The sequence below is a fragment of the Mauremys reevesii genome, linkage group 8 (genome assembly GCF_016161935.1).
Source record: "Mauremys reevesii isolate NIE-2019 linkage group 8, ASM1616193v1, whole genome shotgun sequence".
NCBI classification, from domain to species: Eukaryota; Metazoa; Chordata; order Testudines; family Geoemydidae; genus Mauremys; species Mauremys reevesii.
The window spans coordinates 50251046-50267211 of NC_052630.1; the positions used below are offsets into that span (position 1 = coordinate 50251046).

The 16166-nt window shown below is 47.8% G+C and overlaps 1 protein-coding gene across 2 annotated transcripts in view; it reads left to right on the top strand.

The window, feature by feature from the left end:
- Nucleotides 1-16166, top strand: part of PAPPA2 (pappalysin 2) — a 184525-nt gene that overhangs the window by 100567 nt on the left and 67792 nt on the right. For both annotated transcript variants that reach the window (XM_039483154.1, XM_039483153.1), the window contains exons 14-15: nt 11584-11752; nt 15973-16150. In XM_039483154.1, the coding sequence (XP_039339088.1) occupies nt 11584-11752; nt 15973-16150 (347 nt within the window). The remainder of the gene's footprint in view (nt 1-11583; nt 11753-15972; nt 16151-16166) is intronic.

The following is a 16166-nucleotide window of genomic DNA, read 5'->3' on the forward strand; positions in this document are numbered from 1 at the left end:
TTTCTCCTCAGGCAGTGGTATACCCCTGGGGCATTCCTTGGGCATTAGTGACAGGCATGTAGGACTTGATGGATGAGCTTTGCCACCCGGGGAACTCATTTTGGTGAGCGGTTCACCCATCCCCAGAATGCCCAGGGCCAGGGCCAGGGCTGTAATATGGCAATGCAAACAAACATAGGTGCATATGGCTTTTTTGTGGGCAATGTTCTTTCTTCTGCTATATGCAGGCCATTTCTAGAGCTTAATGCCTTGTACATTAGCTATTCAGAATGCTTGAGCCATCTCACTCCATTCCACTCAATTTATAATCTACAATAAAAACACATTTTCATAGCTTGGGGTACATGATTGCACTGAAATGGCCTCTGCCTTTGTCATAGACTCTTAGATTCATAGATCCGAAAGCCAGAATGGACCATTAGATCATCTAATCTGCCCTCCTGTATAGTGCAGGCCACAGAATTTCAGCCAGTTATTCCTGTACTGAGCCCAATAACTTGTGTTTGACTAAAGCGTCTCTTCCAGAAAGACATTTTTAAGGGGTAGGGGTTGTAGACTTGATTTCCAGCAGTACATTCAAGGACGTTGCATTCCTTGCCCAGAGGCAGAGAGTTGGGCAAAGTAGCCCTGCTCCCGCCTTCTTTGTGATTGTCACATAGGCCCTGTCTACACCAGAGAAGTCACTAACATTGATTCATTGGTAGGAATCAGAGCAAAGCTGGCACACCAGCTGTCTGCCATTTCCAGCACAGCATCATCTAACCCTGCTAGGAGCAAGTCTAACCAATGAGGTGCTTATAACTAGGTCAGCGGCTGGAACAGCCTCTACTCTAGGGCTCCTAATGTTGCCAACTGCAATGGACCTGAGCTGATGTAAACGACGGTGGGGGATTTTTCCTCCAAGGCCTTGTGGCTTCTATGTTAGATACCATCCCCTACCCATTTAGCACATATATGTGTCAGTGAAAGGCACCTTAGAAATACAAAAGAAAGGGGGAAGGTTAAAAATTATGTCAGGGCTGAAGGCAAGTCGCCTTCCCAGTGAGAAATGTACTTGTTAGGGTGAGGAAATGAAATACTGCATGATTGGTCAGCTCTAAAAAAGGAGACACTAACTCAAATAATGGGACAGGAAAGGCCCTCTTCATCCTAGGAACCAGGAGCCAGCTTGCAGAAGCCTTGAAGGCAATTTGAGGAGTCTCTGTCAGTGAGCTCCCGGGACATAAAGGGATGACTCAGTGCTGGATTTCTCAGTGTGGCACGTGGGATGAGAATAAACCACATGAAATTCCTGTGGCCACTTGAAATGGGCTCTGGGGAGAACCCTTGCTAGTCGGTTGTGCACGTCTGTGGGGAGGGACCACAACTTGTTGGTGGAATGTGCAGTGTAAGGAGAGATGGAAATTGCTCTTGGAGGCTTGCATAAGTGGATGTTTTATTTTTTAAAATATCAAAAATCTTTTTAAAAGAGTCAAAATGAAACATTTCATTTCACCCAAAACAACATTTTTATCGTCTTTTTCAATTCATAAAAATTTAATTTTCAGTTTGACCAGAAACAATTTTTTTAATTACAGCTAACTAAACAATGGTGACTCACGTAAACTCAGTTTATACACATTTTTCCAGTTTGTGTCATAGTTTGTCTATTATAGGTATTGATGTGATGCTTGGCATGACCATGTATTATAAATGGGATGGATGGATGGATAGATAGATAACCTCACAGTGACAAAGGCACGAATTACTTTAGTGAGGTTCTCATCTGTAAAGAAAAAAGGTCATAACCTTCTAGCCAAGTGTGGGTAACAAATCAGTGGTGTTGGCTGATGCTGCTCGTTAGCCAATCAGAAGCAGCTGAGAATCCAGCAGGACCCCCCGCAATCTGCCAGTTCTTTTCAGTGGCTTCCTATAACCTACAAGCGCTATTCTAATGCTGTCCAGGTTGAGTCTCACCAGCTAACTGTCATCAGTATTTCAGGGTCTTGGCCAATGAATCTCAACTATAGCATCTGGCAGGGAAAGGCCCTGTGTATACACAGCCCCTTTGTGTGTGCCTCAGACGTGACAGACTTGCTGTTGCTGTCAAAGAGGGAATCAGGAATCTGTTCCCACCAATCTTGCTCTAGTGTTGAGATCTGGTGGCCCAACTGGGAGTCAGGACTCTTGGGTTCAGTCCCCGGCTCCGCCACTGCCCTGCTGAGCTGTTTGGCAAGTCATGTCACTTCTCACTGCCATATTCCTCTATCTGTGTAGTAGGGATAATGACACTTACCTGCCCCACAGGGACTTTGAGACATAATTAGTTATTGTCCGTAAGGTGCCTTGAAAGTCCTTGATAGAAGGTGATATCTTGGATGGGGAACTGTGACAGGGTCAGGCCAGATGGCTACAGGAGAGTGTTAGAAGGCAGATCTATTAGTTCCAGATTAAGTAGATCCCTTTTTCATGGGTCAGGTAACAGGGGCAGTTCCAGAACAAGCAGGAACTTGCTGGAACCAATTAAGGCAGGCAGACTAATTAGGACACCTGGAGCCAATTAAGAAGAAACTGCTAGAATCAATTAGGACAGGCTGGCTAATCAGGGCACCTGAGTTTAAAAAGGACCTCACTTCAGTATGTATCATGCATGTGAGGAGCTGGGAGCAAGAGGCACTAGGAGCTGAGAGTGGGAAGGCATATTGCTGGAGGATTGAAGAGTACAAGTATTATCAGACACCAGGAGAGAGGTCCTGTGGTGAGGATAAAGAAGGTGTTGGGAGGAGGCCATGGGGAAGTAGCCCAGGGAGTTGTAGCTGTCGTGCAGCTGTTCCAGGAGGCACTATAGACAGCTGTGATCCACAGGGCCCAGGACTGGAACCTGGAGTAGAGGACAGACCTGGGTTCTCCCCAAACCTCCCAACTCCTGATCAGATACAGGAGGAATTGACCTGGACTGTGGGTTCTACCAGAGAGGAAGGTCTCTGAGCTGTTCCCTGACCCACATGGTGAATCTCTGAGGTGAACAAATCCACTAATAAGCACAGGACCCACCAAAATAGAAGAGGAACTTTGTCACAGGAATGTACTATAATTATTAGAAAAGGAGACACAAAAATGCTCCCTGCTCAACTCTCCCTGTACGTACTCAAACGTGTGGGGCAAAGAGAATGAAATTGTATTAAAGTAACAGAACAGGAACAAGCACCTTCCTCAAAGAAGCTGCTTTGGTTTGAAGGAAAAGAGAACATCAGAGAAGACCTCTCCTAACCATCACACCACGTTGCATCATGCTCCACCAAGGGAAGAAATCTCCACCACTGCTTTAGAAGAATGAGATCCCAGAGGAAACCTATTTTTCCTTCCGCAAAAGACCATGGAGATTTCCGGTAGAAACTGCACTGAAGGAACTTCTCACACATATACAATCACCTCTCCTCATTTATCCATCAATCTGTTTTTGCCAGATTGCTTTGGGGAGGCATCTCTTATTTGATTGGCGCATGGCCCTGATCCAAAGCCCACTGAAGTCAATTCCAAGACTTCCTATGACTTCAGTAGCCTTGAGCTTCCATTGTCCATCACCGTGTATGTTGACAGCAGTATAGAAATCACTTCTAATAATACTTTTCACTTGTTAAAATTGTGACTTAATTTTAAAGGCTGTTTTGATAGCAGCCAACGAGACTGCAGCCTGGGCAGATGTTACAGCAGATTTATGGATGATTTATGGTGCCTTAGAAGGTTCTGTTTGGTTTGGTTAAGCCCACCAGTATTTTCTGGGCTCTTTGAAATATTCACAATAAAATCCAAATTGTCATGTTTTCAGAAATTTGAGGTTTTCATATTTTGCTTTGCTTGCAAAATTGGTCCAATTTCCTGAAAAACCTGCAGTTTCACAGCTATTGGAGCCCTCTTCGAGCAGTTTCAGATATTTCCAGATTTGAAATTTTGTTTGGTTGATGAGTTTTGCCCTCAAGCCCCAGGGGATGGTTCAAAGCATCACATGGTTGTTTGCCAAAATGGCCATTTTCCAAAATGTCACAACAAATCATTTGTTTGGGCTGCAAAAGAGGCTGGGATACAAACACCAGTATTTTTCGAGATGTTGCATGGAGGAAAAAAATAATATTGGCTACTTGATTTTTCTTGCACGACCCTCATCCAAAATATCTAAGTGTCATGGGACTGCAAGAGTGGGCTGACGGGATAAGCTGTATCCATCTGTTATAATCAACAAGAGAAAGAAAGATCTTTTTCACGCTGAGTCAGAGTTCTGTTGTCTATGGCATGTCCCCACAGATACTGCTAGGGGAGTATAGATTCCATGGGCCATTATGGACAGACACTTGTTCCTGAGAATCATGCCAAACCATGATATGCTATAGATTCTAGCCTCTAAGCTGGCTGTAACACATAGACCATCTTTTGCGTGTTTGTAGCGCGCCGATCATAATGGGATCCTAAGGGCTGCCACCGTACATGATGTTCTTTTTATGAGTACTATTCTCCTGAAAAGGAAATCTGTGATCAATGATCACTGAAACCATTCTGGAGACAACCAAGCCAAGTCCCCTCCTTTGATATAACTCCTCTGAGGTTTATGCCAGCAGAGCTTTTGACCCAGCCATTTTTAAGCACTATTGTAGCTGGCATAGTTCTCATCCCACAGCCTACGCTTGTCACCCCATCCCCAAGACTGACAAGGCCCTGTTCAGTATCAGAACTGGCAAGCAGCATATTAAATGGTCTCCAAATGTCTCCACAGCATCACTGCAGCGCAGCATGCTGACACTGCATCGCTGGCTCATGAGCTTATGAAGTTGCATCACAGCATAGGTGTGCAGCAGACGTCATGGTGTTGTGGCACAGAAATCAATATTACAGGCTTCCTAGTTTTGTCACCCCAATATTCCTCTTCCAGCTTGATGTCTTTACCTGCCTTTCTATAGTAGATTGTAAGATCTTTGTGGCATGGACCTGGTCTTATAAAGTGCCAGAGAAGTAAGAAAAGGACAAACTCCTAGTGACTGTAAGCGTCTCAGGGCAGGGACCACTTTTTTGTTCTATATTTGAACAGCGTTTAGCACAGTAGGGTCCTGGTCCAGTACTAGAGCCCCAGGGTGCTACGCCAATGCAAATAATCAGTAGTAATAAAAGTGGCATCCTTAGGGTGGCTTGCAGAAAATAAGCAAATTCCCTTGTCACATTCCTTGTTAGTGTGAGACTGGAGGCAAGAAAATGTCCCAAGAGAAAAGACCCACCCTCTCCCCCCCACACACACACACCCATGCACCCGAGAAGGTTACATTGAATAAGAGTTCAGATTATTCAATGGGAGGTAAACACAGGAATGGGGAAGGGTTGTGCCCTTGGGTATTGGGGCACAGTTATGGAGCAGTACAACCGCATGGGGAGAGAGGAGAGGGAGGTCTACAATTGGTACCAGATGCACTCGGAAGCTAATGACCTGACAAGCGCTGTGCTCATAAAACAAATTCTTTCAAAAGGAAGCAAATGGAAATATAAGCTAGTGAAAGAATTTGCAGCAGCTGCCCTGAAACCATTTCTCACTTCATAAACAGGTCTGTGCAGGAAAAACAGCCTTTTTTTTTCTTTTGTGGTCCTTTCTCTTGCCATTTTCCCCTCCTCCATCCACCTCCAACCCTGAATGGGCTGTTCCGCGCAGGTTTCCATGGCAACTTTGGCTAATGGGATGTGGCTGGAGTCAGCAATGAGTTCTGTTCGTTCTACACATAAGTCTGCAGCATTTTTTGGTGACTTCGCTCAATGAGTATTTGTCCATGGTGGCTGAGGGGGTTCCTTCCACACACATGGCTCCTGCAGCTGTAACACCTGGTGCTAGCAGCCTGTGAGCTCTCACAAGCTGAGCTGGCTTGGGATTTGGATGGGAGACCTTCGGGGCCAGGGGAGGACTCCAGCTGTTACAAGAAGCTGTGTGGCTGATTCACTAGTAGCGCTCTTCTCTCTGAGCAGCTTTAGGGGTGCTGTGCCTCTTGGAGGTACTTCCTTTTTGGGGAGCCATAAAACCAAGGTCTTGAGCACTTGCAATCACTAAATATCCCCTGGCACTTTTTTGCAGAAGTTGGAGCATAAACCCCAATGTCTTGGCCAAATTCCATTCCAGGTAATTACATTCTGTGTATTTAATTTCCCTCTGCAATTTTAAATGGCTCTAGCATTCCTTCTTCATTTACTCAATTGTTGCGCAGTATTGCTGTGGTCAGTGACAAAGTAGCCATGTTTTATCCAAGAGGTGGCTGCATTTCCTTGGCGAGGGAAGTGAGCCCTCTCCGCAAACAGGGAGCAGTGTGATGGTAAATCACACTTCGAAAGCTGCCCCACGCTCTCCCTGATAACTCTGAATATCTTTTGTACAGAATGCAGTGTGATTATTTTTGTTTGTGGTACAGTAGCACTTTGAGACTCCAGCTGACAGACCAAGACCCCGTTGTGCTGTCCAAACACTCAGTCAGAGATGGTCTCTGCCCTGAGGGGCTTAGAATCAAAATAGACAAGACAGGATGTGTGTGTGAGAGGGGGAAAGATTAAGGAAATGAGACACAGAGACAGCACAACTTGAGAGGGAGTCTATGGTAGAGCCAGGTGTGAACCCTGAGCACCAGGCCAGCAGCTTAATCACAAGCCATTCTTTCTCCTACTCGTCTTTTACTATAATAAGTAGACTAAATTCCTGGCTGCATGCATGATGGTGCTAATGGGTAGCAAGGACACCTCCTGTCGAGAGTAGGTAAAGCCCAAATCCTTGACCCATAGTTACTCCATATTCAGTTTTTTAGCACATTTCCCTTTTTAACACCCCCACTTGACAGTTTCCTTGCCGGCCCTGCAGTCAAAGCAGAGATGGCCCTGTGGGGAGAGAAGAGGGGGCAGGAGGACTCACAGAGTGGGGAAGATGGTCTGAGAGGAACAAGGGAGAGTGTCTGAGGCCATGTCTACGCTACAGACACTGTAGTGGCATATCCATGGGAGAGCTGTGCCGCTGTAACCCCATAGTGTGGACACAGACTATAGCTACAGAAGGGGTTTTTCTGTCACTGTAGGAACACCACCTCCCTATGTGATGATAGCTAGGATGACAGAAGCATTCTTCCACCAACCTAACTGTGTCTACACCAGGAGTTAGGTCAGCGTAGCTCCAGGGCTGCCCAGAGAGGGGGGCAAGTGGGGCAATTTGCCCCAGACCCCGGACTCCGCAGGGGCCCCCACGAGAATGGCTGAGGCTCCCAGCCCGACCCAGTCTCTGCCCCTCTCCCGGAGCCTCAGCGCATCCAGCAGCATCCCCGGACAGCGGCACAGCGTGGCTCCGGTGGGGCCCCTGAGCTCCCTCCGCTCAGCCTGAGCTCACAGCCCCGCCCCCTTACCACTCAGCTCGGAGTGGGGCGGAGCTCAGGGGCCCTGCTGAAGCCACACCGCCTCTGTTGAGGAAAGCTCCTGGATGGGCTGAGGCTCCGGATGAGGGGGGAGCCGGGGGTAAGGGGCAGAAAGTCCCAGGGACAGTCAGGGGACAGGGAGGGGGCAGAGGTTGGGGGGGCGGTCAGGGGACAGGGAATGAGGGGGCTGGATTTTGGGCATTCCGGGGGTCTGTCAGGACTCAGCGGGGTGTGGAAAGGGGTTGGGGCAGTCAAGGGACAGGGAGCAGAGGTGGGATCTCTGAGGAATGGTGAGGGGACAAGGAGCAGGATGGGTCGGGGATTCTGAGGGGGGTGGGCAGTCGGGGGGCAGGAAGTGGGTGGGGGTCGGATAGGGGGCTGGGCCAGGCTGTTCGGGAGGCACAGCCTTCCCTACCCTAAAGCTCATTCAGCAGTTTGAGGCTTGCAGAAGAGCCAAGCTGTTAGCTTTTCCATTAGGGCTACCATCCCTTTCACTTCTCAAATGCCAAATTATAGTCTATATTTAATTTCAGTGCCATAGGGAGATTCATGTCAGGGGAGGGTAGCTTCATTTAAAATTAGCCACTGGGGGAGGGATCACATGAGCAATATCCTTCCCAATCCTACCAAGGGAGACCCCCCTCCCCTACATTCCCTGAGGCTCCAGAGGGGTTAATTCAGTGGTTCTCAAACTTTTATACTGGTGACCCCTTTCACGTAGCAAACCTCTGAGTGCGACCCTCCCCCCTTATAAATTAAAAACACTTTTTTATATATTTAACACTATTATAAATGCTGGAGGCAAAGCGGGGTTTGAGGTGGAGGCTGACAGCTCGCGACCCCCAGTAATAACCTCGTGACCCCCTGAGGGGTCCTGACCCCCAGTTTGAGACCCCCTGGGTTAATTTAATTTTAGCACCCTGTGTCCATTCACATGCATGTGCTATTTTGAGCATTTCAGTTTTCACAACATAGGCTCATCCCAGATTCTGGAACAAGCTCAAATGCTCAGTTCGTGGAGTATGTACATAAGCTATACTAAAGACAAACCCACAGTAACCGTCTCCAGTTTGTGAGGGACCCCATGGAGCCAGTCTCTAGGAAACAGATAAATGCATGGAGGTTAAGTCCATTAATGGCTATTAGCCAGGATGGGTAAGGAATGGTGTCCCTAGCCTCTGTTTGTCAGAGGGTGGAGATGGATGGCAGGAGAGAGATCACTTGATCATTACCTGTTAGATTTACTCCCTCTGGGGCACTTGGCATTGGCCATTGTCGGTAGACAGGATACTGGGCTGGATGGACCTTTGGTTTGACCCAGTATGGCCGTTCTTATGTTGTAATCTAAATGAACCCAAAGTTATGGAGACAGATATGAGTCAAGGAAGCCAGCAGAGTATCAGAAACCTGGAAAAATCTCTTGAGTGGATGGTCATAAGCTGAGGTGGTTCAAAAGTTTTGGATTTTTTTAAGCAGAATTTTTTTATTGTGTCTTTAAACAATCAAACACAGCAAGCAGCAAATATTTGGCCACACACTTCTGAAACCCCAAACCATATTCAGGTTTTGGCAGACTAATTTCAGCTTTTCAATTAAAAAAAACACAACAAATTTTGAAGGAAAGCAGACATTGTCCGTGATTTTTTTCTGCTTTTTAAAACCCCCTAGTTTTCGATCCAGAAAAAGTTTTGACAGAAAATATTTGTCCAACCCTTTTAATGAGCTTTAGTGCCTTTTAGCACTAGCTGATGCTGAGAACCAGTGATACCTTGTAAAGAAGTTTTCTCAAAACTGGATTTGTGCCAAGATGCAGAAGGTTTATTTTTCCCAGGGCTGCCTGTGGGGGGGGGGGAGCAAGTGGGGCAATTTGCGCCAGGCCCCGCAGGGGCCCCCATGAGAATATAGTATTGTATAGTATTGCAATTTTTTTATGGAAGGGGCCCCCGAAATTGCTTTGCCCCAGGCCCCCTGAATCCTCTGGGCGGCCCTGCGTAGCTCCGGTACTCAAGGGGTGTTGAGCCCTGAGCTCCATAGCTATGTTGACCTGAGTTGTAAGTGTAGACCTGGCCTGAGCTTCCACACACTGTTCAGTCCAGGATGTATTTAGCTGCAGTGGATAAGTGTCCAGTACACAAATCCTTCAGCTCAGTGCTTTGCTGACACAGCCTTTGCAGGAACTTGCTACATGTGTATTGGGTTTGTTCAGGTCTCCATAAGGGGTTTTTTGGGGTTGTGCCTGCACACAAGAGTGACCCTAGGGGAGGAAGGCTGCTCGAGTGGTTACGGGATAGCCTGGGACTCGAGAGACCCCTATATGTTTGTGTGTCTGAATGTGATTGGATGTTTTAATTCAGTTCACAAGCCTTTAATAGCATGACAAGCTATACAAGAGTTGTCACAGTGTATACAAAACACAGATCTCCCTCCCCCGATTCAGGTATCGCTCGCTCTGAGATAGGTGTGACAGAGACTGTGTGTAGCTGTCAATGCATGAGGCTACCTGTGAGTGCAGATGAGCACTGTGTCGCTCAGGGGGAGGTGTGAGAGTACGAGCACTGTACTGTTTTAAGTTGTGTAGCTAAATGATGAGCGATTTCCCCTGGGATTTGCTGGGTAGCCTAGTTCTTGCCCCCATTTCCATCTGACAACCATTAACACATGACTTAGAGATACAGGCTTGCATCAACTTACACGTAAACCCAAATGTCTGGGGAGATCCCTTGTGTGGGGGCTGTGTTACATGGAGCAATGTGCTGCTCCACTTGTGGCTGTGGGTTGTCCTGGGATTCTTTCAGGCAGGGTTGGGGCTCCTTAAAATCCATAGGGTCCCCTCAAAGCCCCTTGTTTGTACATCTCCACTCAGCTGTCACAGCTTTTCTGAGTTTCCAGGGGGCTCTGATTTCCTAGGGCCAGCAGGGTCCCCTTAGGGATGCAGAGATGTGGGAAGCAGATCCCCAAGCAGCATTGTTTTATGTCCTGATCCTGTGAGATGCTGAGCACCTGCAGCTCCCATGGAAGTGCAAATTGCTCAGCGCATCTCAGGATGTGCCCTTAGTTATTATGTTCTAATGAAGAGCTGATGGGAAAAAATGGTGCGAATCCTTAAGTAGCATAAATTCAGCACTGAAGTCAGCGGAGCTACACTGATTGACAACGCCTGAGGATCTGGCCCAGCATTTCTTAAAGGGACAGACTCAGGGGAGGAGAATATCGGAAAAATTCCTTTGCCTGCAAAAGGAACCTTCGGTCTTTTAAAATTGTCATGTGGGTTGTTGGGGTTTTTTTTTGCCATTTTTACCTTTTGCACTCAAAGCCTGCTCTTGCTAGACTATCTCTTTTTATGTGTTTGTACAGCTCCATAATGTCCTGGAAATGTGGCTTTGAAAAACATGCCCGCTTGGGCCCTGATCCTGTGATTGGATTCACATGGGCTGATCCTGGTGCCTGCACAGTCTCATTAACTAAAATGCTGTTGGATATGGGGTGGTTTGAGCCCCCACACGCCATCCTTCCACTGGTGCTGCCATCTCTGCAGATTAATTAATAGATGACTAGACTGCAGGGAAACTCCATGTGTTAAGCATCTGCCATCCAGCATCTCCCTTAGGAAACCAAAGGGGCCGGTGTAGAATGAGCTGAGCTTTACAGCCTGCCAATCTGAGGGCTAGTCTACCCTTACCAGCCGGGTCGACGCGGTGAGTTCGACTTCTCGGAGTTCGAACTATCGCGTCTAATCTGGACGCGATAGTTCGAACTCCGGAAGCGCCGCGGTCGACTCCAGTACTCCACCACTGCAAACGGAGGTGGCGGAGTCGACCTTGGAGCCGCGGACTTCGATTCCGCGGCGTCTGGACGGGTGAGTAGTTCGAACTAGGGTACTTCGAATTCAGCTACGCTATTCACGTAGCTGAACTTGCGTACCCTAGTTCGACCCCCGCCCTTAGTGTAGACCTGCCCTAAGAGAACCCTAAATCCAACCATGGTGTTGTCTGTACTGACCCGTCCTGGGCTGGACATTGGAGCCCTGGACACTGACTGCGCTGACCCATCCCAAGCCGGGTGCTGGCGCACGGGGCATTCCCTTGTGATGCCGCAAGGGAGGAGCTCCTCCCGCTGCAGAAGTGCTGGGATTCCCCACCATGGGGAGCTGCCTTTTGATTCTCTTCTCCCACCTTTGTCTCTTCTACAGCTGTGCCCACTGGACCTGTGGGGAGCAGGGCAGCTGCATGCCACTGCAGCTCAACCATGCCTTGGTGAACTGCACGTCTGGTGGCCCGGGACACATGAAATGCACTGTTGTCTGTGAGAAGGGATTTGTCCTCCAGTCCAGCAGTGGGAAGGGTCTGAGCCCCAGGGAGGTGAGTTCTGGTGGAAATAACCATGCAACGTGACTGAGTGACTGCTAGCTGAGACAGGCTGCTACCCAGCTCCCTCCTGCTTGCTTGGGGCACCCCCAGCTCTGCCAGTGACCCACAGCACTCTTTGCTTTATTCCAGTGCAGGACCACCACCCTCAGCAAGACTAGTGCCCTTCAGTCCCAATCCGTGGCACACTGCTGTCCCAGACCTGGGCTCCTCTCAGCCCTGCTAATGCACCTCAGTCCTGACCTGTGCCACCTACTGCTCAGTCAGTCTGGGGCCTGTTTGGCACCAGGGCTCCCAGTCAAGCCAAACTGAAGGATGTTATTGTGAAGTGAAGAGAGATCCCCCAGGGTGTAAAGATACTCCTGGGGATGGTGGGGAGAGAAGTTTTCCTGGGAATCTCTCTTCTGGGTTCCAAATACAGGAACACTTTCAATAAGGGGGCACATCTGTCATGGGTACAGGATCAGTCCTCAATTTGATTTCTTCTGGAATGCAGAAGAGAGGTGCCTCCTTCATCCACCGTTCCCCTGGTAGTAGTCTCTTTCGTGGGTGTGGGGCTGAGATGAACCAGAAGGGAAGAAAGCAGCCACTGTTACCCTGCTGCTCCCCTGTGGTCTGCCTTTCCTGCTGCAAGTTGTGCTAGTCATATTTGGATCTCTGTGTCTCTGCAAAGAGCAAACACCCTTTCCCTACCTCCTTGCTAAATATGCAGCACTAGGAGAAACTGAGGCACACACAATAGTCATACAAAATATCATGAAAATTCCCCACTTCATCACAGTGTGCAAATCTGACATCAGTAAATGGGCATAAGGGAGTCTACCAGAGTGAGAGCATATCTAAATTGGTGTCATTTACACAATGAAGGGTTGGAAAAGGATACACAAAGTTGTACATTAAAAGCAGTGTGTGAGGGGAGCTACCTGAATGTACACCTTCCTCTGCCTTCCTTATTAGCTGCTTTCCCTCTAGCAGTCCCCTTACCCAGCAAGTTACACTCCCATGCTCTCTCTTAGGGCTGTCTGCACAGGGACATCCAGGAAAGTTAATTCAAATTTACAGAAGGTGTGAATTTGAAGTGGATTAGTTTAACCACATGAAATCCCTGTGTGAACACCGAAATTCAGAATTAAAGGCGCCTCAGTCTTCAAAGTGAATTAAACCAAATTAAGGGCACTTTAATTCTGATTGACAGTGTCCGCACAGGGGTTTAGTGAGGTTTAAATAATCCACTTCAAATTCACACTTTTCCTTAATTCAGATTAATTTTCCTGGATGTCCCCATGTAGACAAGCCCTCAGACTCAAGGTCATCTCTGATGGAACTCCATTAAATTCAGTGGAAGTACATCAGGGATGAATTCAGCCCAGCTAAACTCTCTCTTGCCCATGCTTCAGCTCATTTTTGAATTTATCCGGCGACCTGTGGGTCAATCCTATGCCACACCCTCCAGCTTTCCCAGCAGCACTAGCACAGAAGCGGCTGATGAGCAGCCAACCCCTTGTATCTCAATATGCTGCTCTCTGCACCCCAGAGGGCCAGTCCTGATGAATGAATTAAATTGCCACATACCGCATTTGCAAATTCAATCTGTTAGAATTCAAGCAGAGGTGATGGTTGTGGCAGTGTGCAAAGTCCCAGAGAGTACTCTGGGTGGCGTACCAGAGGAACAGATGACATGAGTCCATGACAGTTCCGGAGGGAGAGACTAAAATGATAAGTGTCTCCAGAGTGTTGTCACTGTTAAAGGGTAAGGTAATTGCTCGTGTTTTGATCAGAAAAAGGTAGGTTAAGAGAGAGGCGTTTGAAGGAATCTGGATGAGGAGCTAGGTAATAGGATGTGGAGCCTTTCTTCCTCTGTTGGTCACTGGTACTAGTCTGTGTGACATGAATTTGGCCTAGTTCTGAGCAGGCAAGGATCTGTGTTTTAAGCCACCACTATTGCTAGCTCCCTTGTTAGCTGGGAGAACAAGGACTGAAAGGCCTGGATATTGAACTGCCCTAGAAATGATCCTTGCAGGTCGAGGTAGAGTCTCTTTGGCAGAGTGCTGGGCACAATCCATACTGTATTTGTGGTACCAATAAGTATGGACTGCTGGACTTGAGTCTGTCAGGGTGGTGCCTCTCTCCAGTGCCGGACAAGAGAGCACAGAGTGAAGTGAGGTGAAGATAGATGTGGGTATAAGGAGAGTTTAGGAGACTTTTTCCTGAGGCTAGAAGCAGTTCATGTCTGGAAGGGACAATGCAACTGTGAATGTGTTTCCCTGCAGTAGTAGTTAGATGGGCACTTAGAGAACTATTAGAGTACGAAGATTAATCAGGCAGATGGATGAATCTAGACAGGCTGCTTGGCCCCTATCTCTCCTAAAATTCTATTAATCATGTGGCCTTCCAGCTAATCCCTATGTGGGTCGAGGCAGGAGTCACTGGATGGCAGGTCCCATAACATACACTGGTCCATTCTCAAGAGGAACAAAATGTTCTTTTTGTCTCTAAAATGAAGCCACACAACATAAATCTGCCTGGTGGGAGTTCTCAACATTTGGCAGTCAAATGGGAAGTGTATGGGCAGGGCTGGGCTGCAGCCCTGTGACCCAGCAGATGGGATGTTGCAGGTGGCCTATGGTGAGTTTTGCAGTCTAGCACTGCTCTTCTAACTCATCACAGGGCAGCGGTAGCTGTGGGGTCTCCATTATTGGATGAGCATTTGGTGAGACGGTGATGCTTTGGGAATGCTTCTGTTGTGATTTCCCTGTTTTGCTGGGCAGGTAAGTGTCACTGTCCTATGCTGCTCCACGTAGGCCTCATCTACACTGCAGAAGAAATCGTGCTTCATGCAGCCAGGGTTATGGTTATAGCTAATGCAGCTCACCATAGCCACACATTTTTAGATGGTAACCCATGTGCCACGCAACTGGATTTATTTCAGTGCATTATGGGAAAATCCAAGTTGCTATCCCATCCAGCAAGGGGCAAAGGATTATAGGTGGCTTTAAAACTGGTGCAATGCATTTTCAGATGTCCTCCGCCACAGTGATAGACATTGCATTGCAATTTCTACACTATAGAAAAAACATTGTTTAAAATGTGACTCTGTCTTGCATTGTGCATATGCGGAGCCACAATTTAACCGTGCCCCTGAACTGGGCTACATATATCAGGGCCTGTTTCTTCTGCAGCTGTTCAGTGAGTTTGCAGCCAGGTTGTAACATGGTTGACTACACACACAACATGGGTGTACCACATTTCAAACCTGATCGTGATCAGGGTTATAATGTGGTTGACAGATCGTAACCAGTGTCTCAGATGGTTCTTCTGTTGTGTAAAGGGGATTTCTTAACTATGTTTATTTACCTGGTAATCCAGTAATCCAAATCCCCAGGTGTCTGTGGGTCTATATAGAATAGAAAAATAAGCTTGGAAGACCCACTTACAATATGGCTGTCCTCTGATATGGTTAAAATAAGGCTCTGTTTTGCTGCGTAGAAAAGACCAAGTCACATTTTCTAACATATTTCAGCCTGGCTTAGGAGCTGTGTGCTAACCATGTGTTTTGCGAAGCCCACCACATTACTAACTGATTGCAAACATCTCTAATGTAGATGACCTTTACATTACCGCAAAAGCCCCACTGTGCAGCATGGGGTCACACGTGCATTGTGCTCCCAGAGACGGCAACACGACCACATGCCTTGTGCAGGACAAGGGACGATTTGAGCATGGTGTCCCAGTGGAGGAAGGAAGGGAGAGACACTGCTATTCTTTGAAACCCAGGCCAGCCTTTTTGCCACTGTAGTAACTTCTAGGCTGTGTCTATGCTGCACACCACTGGCGGCGGTGTGTAGGGTACAGGTCGCTACACACTGCATCCATGCTGCAATGTGTAGCCACACACATCAGTGAAAGGCTCTAGCTGTGGGGAGCTGCTAGAATCTTTCCCTGAAGCGGGGAGGCAAAGAGACATTAGACTGCTAAAAACAGCGGTGTAGATGGGTGTGTAGAGTCATGTAGGGTACATACTGATAAGGTTCAGGCTTATCTTTACTCTCCTCACTGAAGCTGTGCCTCACTGTCTACACTGGTTTTTATACCCATGCTGGGGGAGCATGCAGTGTATGTACGCTACATGCCACCATAAGATCTGTGCCACGTAGACCTACCTTTAGACTACAACTCATTCGTAAAAATCAGAAGCAGGCATGTTTTCTTCTTAGAAAGAGTTTCTGCTGTCATGCAACTCCGGGAGGTGGGACAGATCCGTGACCTGCAACCCCGTGGACTGTGGAGTTCCTGATCAGTCACATGTGTACTATGCTGAGTTCTCCTGCCCCACCGGGACCACATTCCTGGAGCGCTGCTCCTTCACCTGCATCAAGCCTGCTAAGCTTCAAGGTACGGGATGCCACAA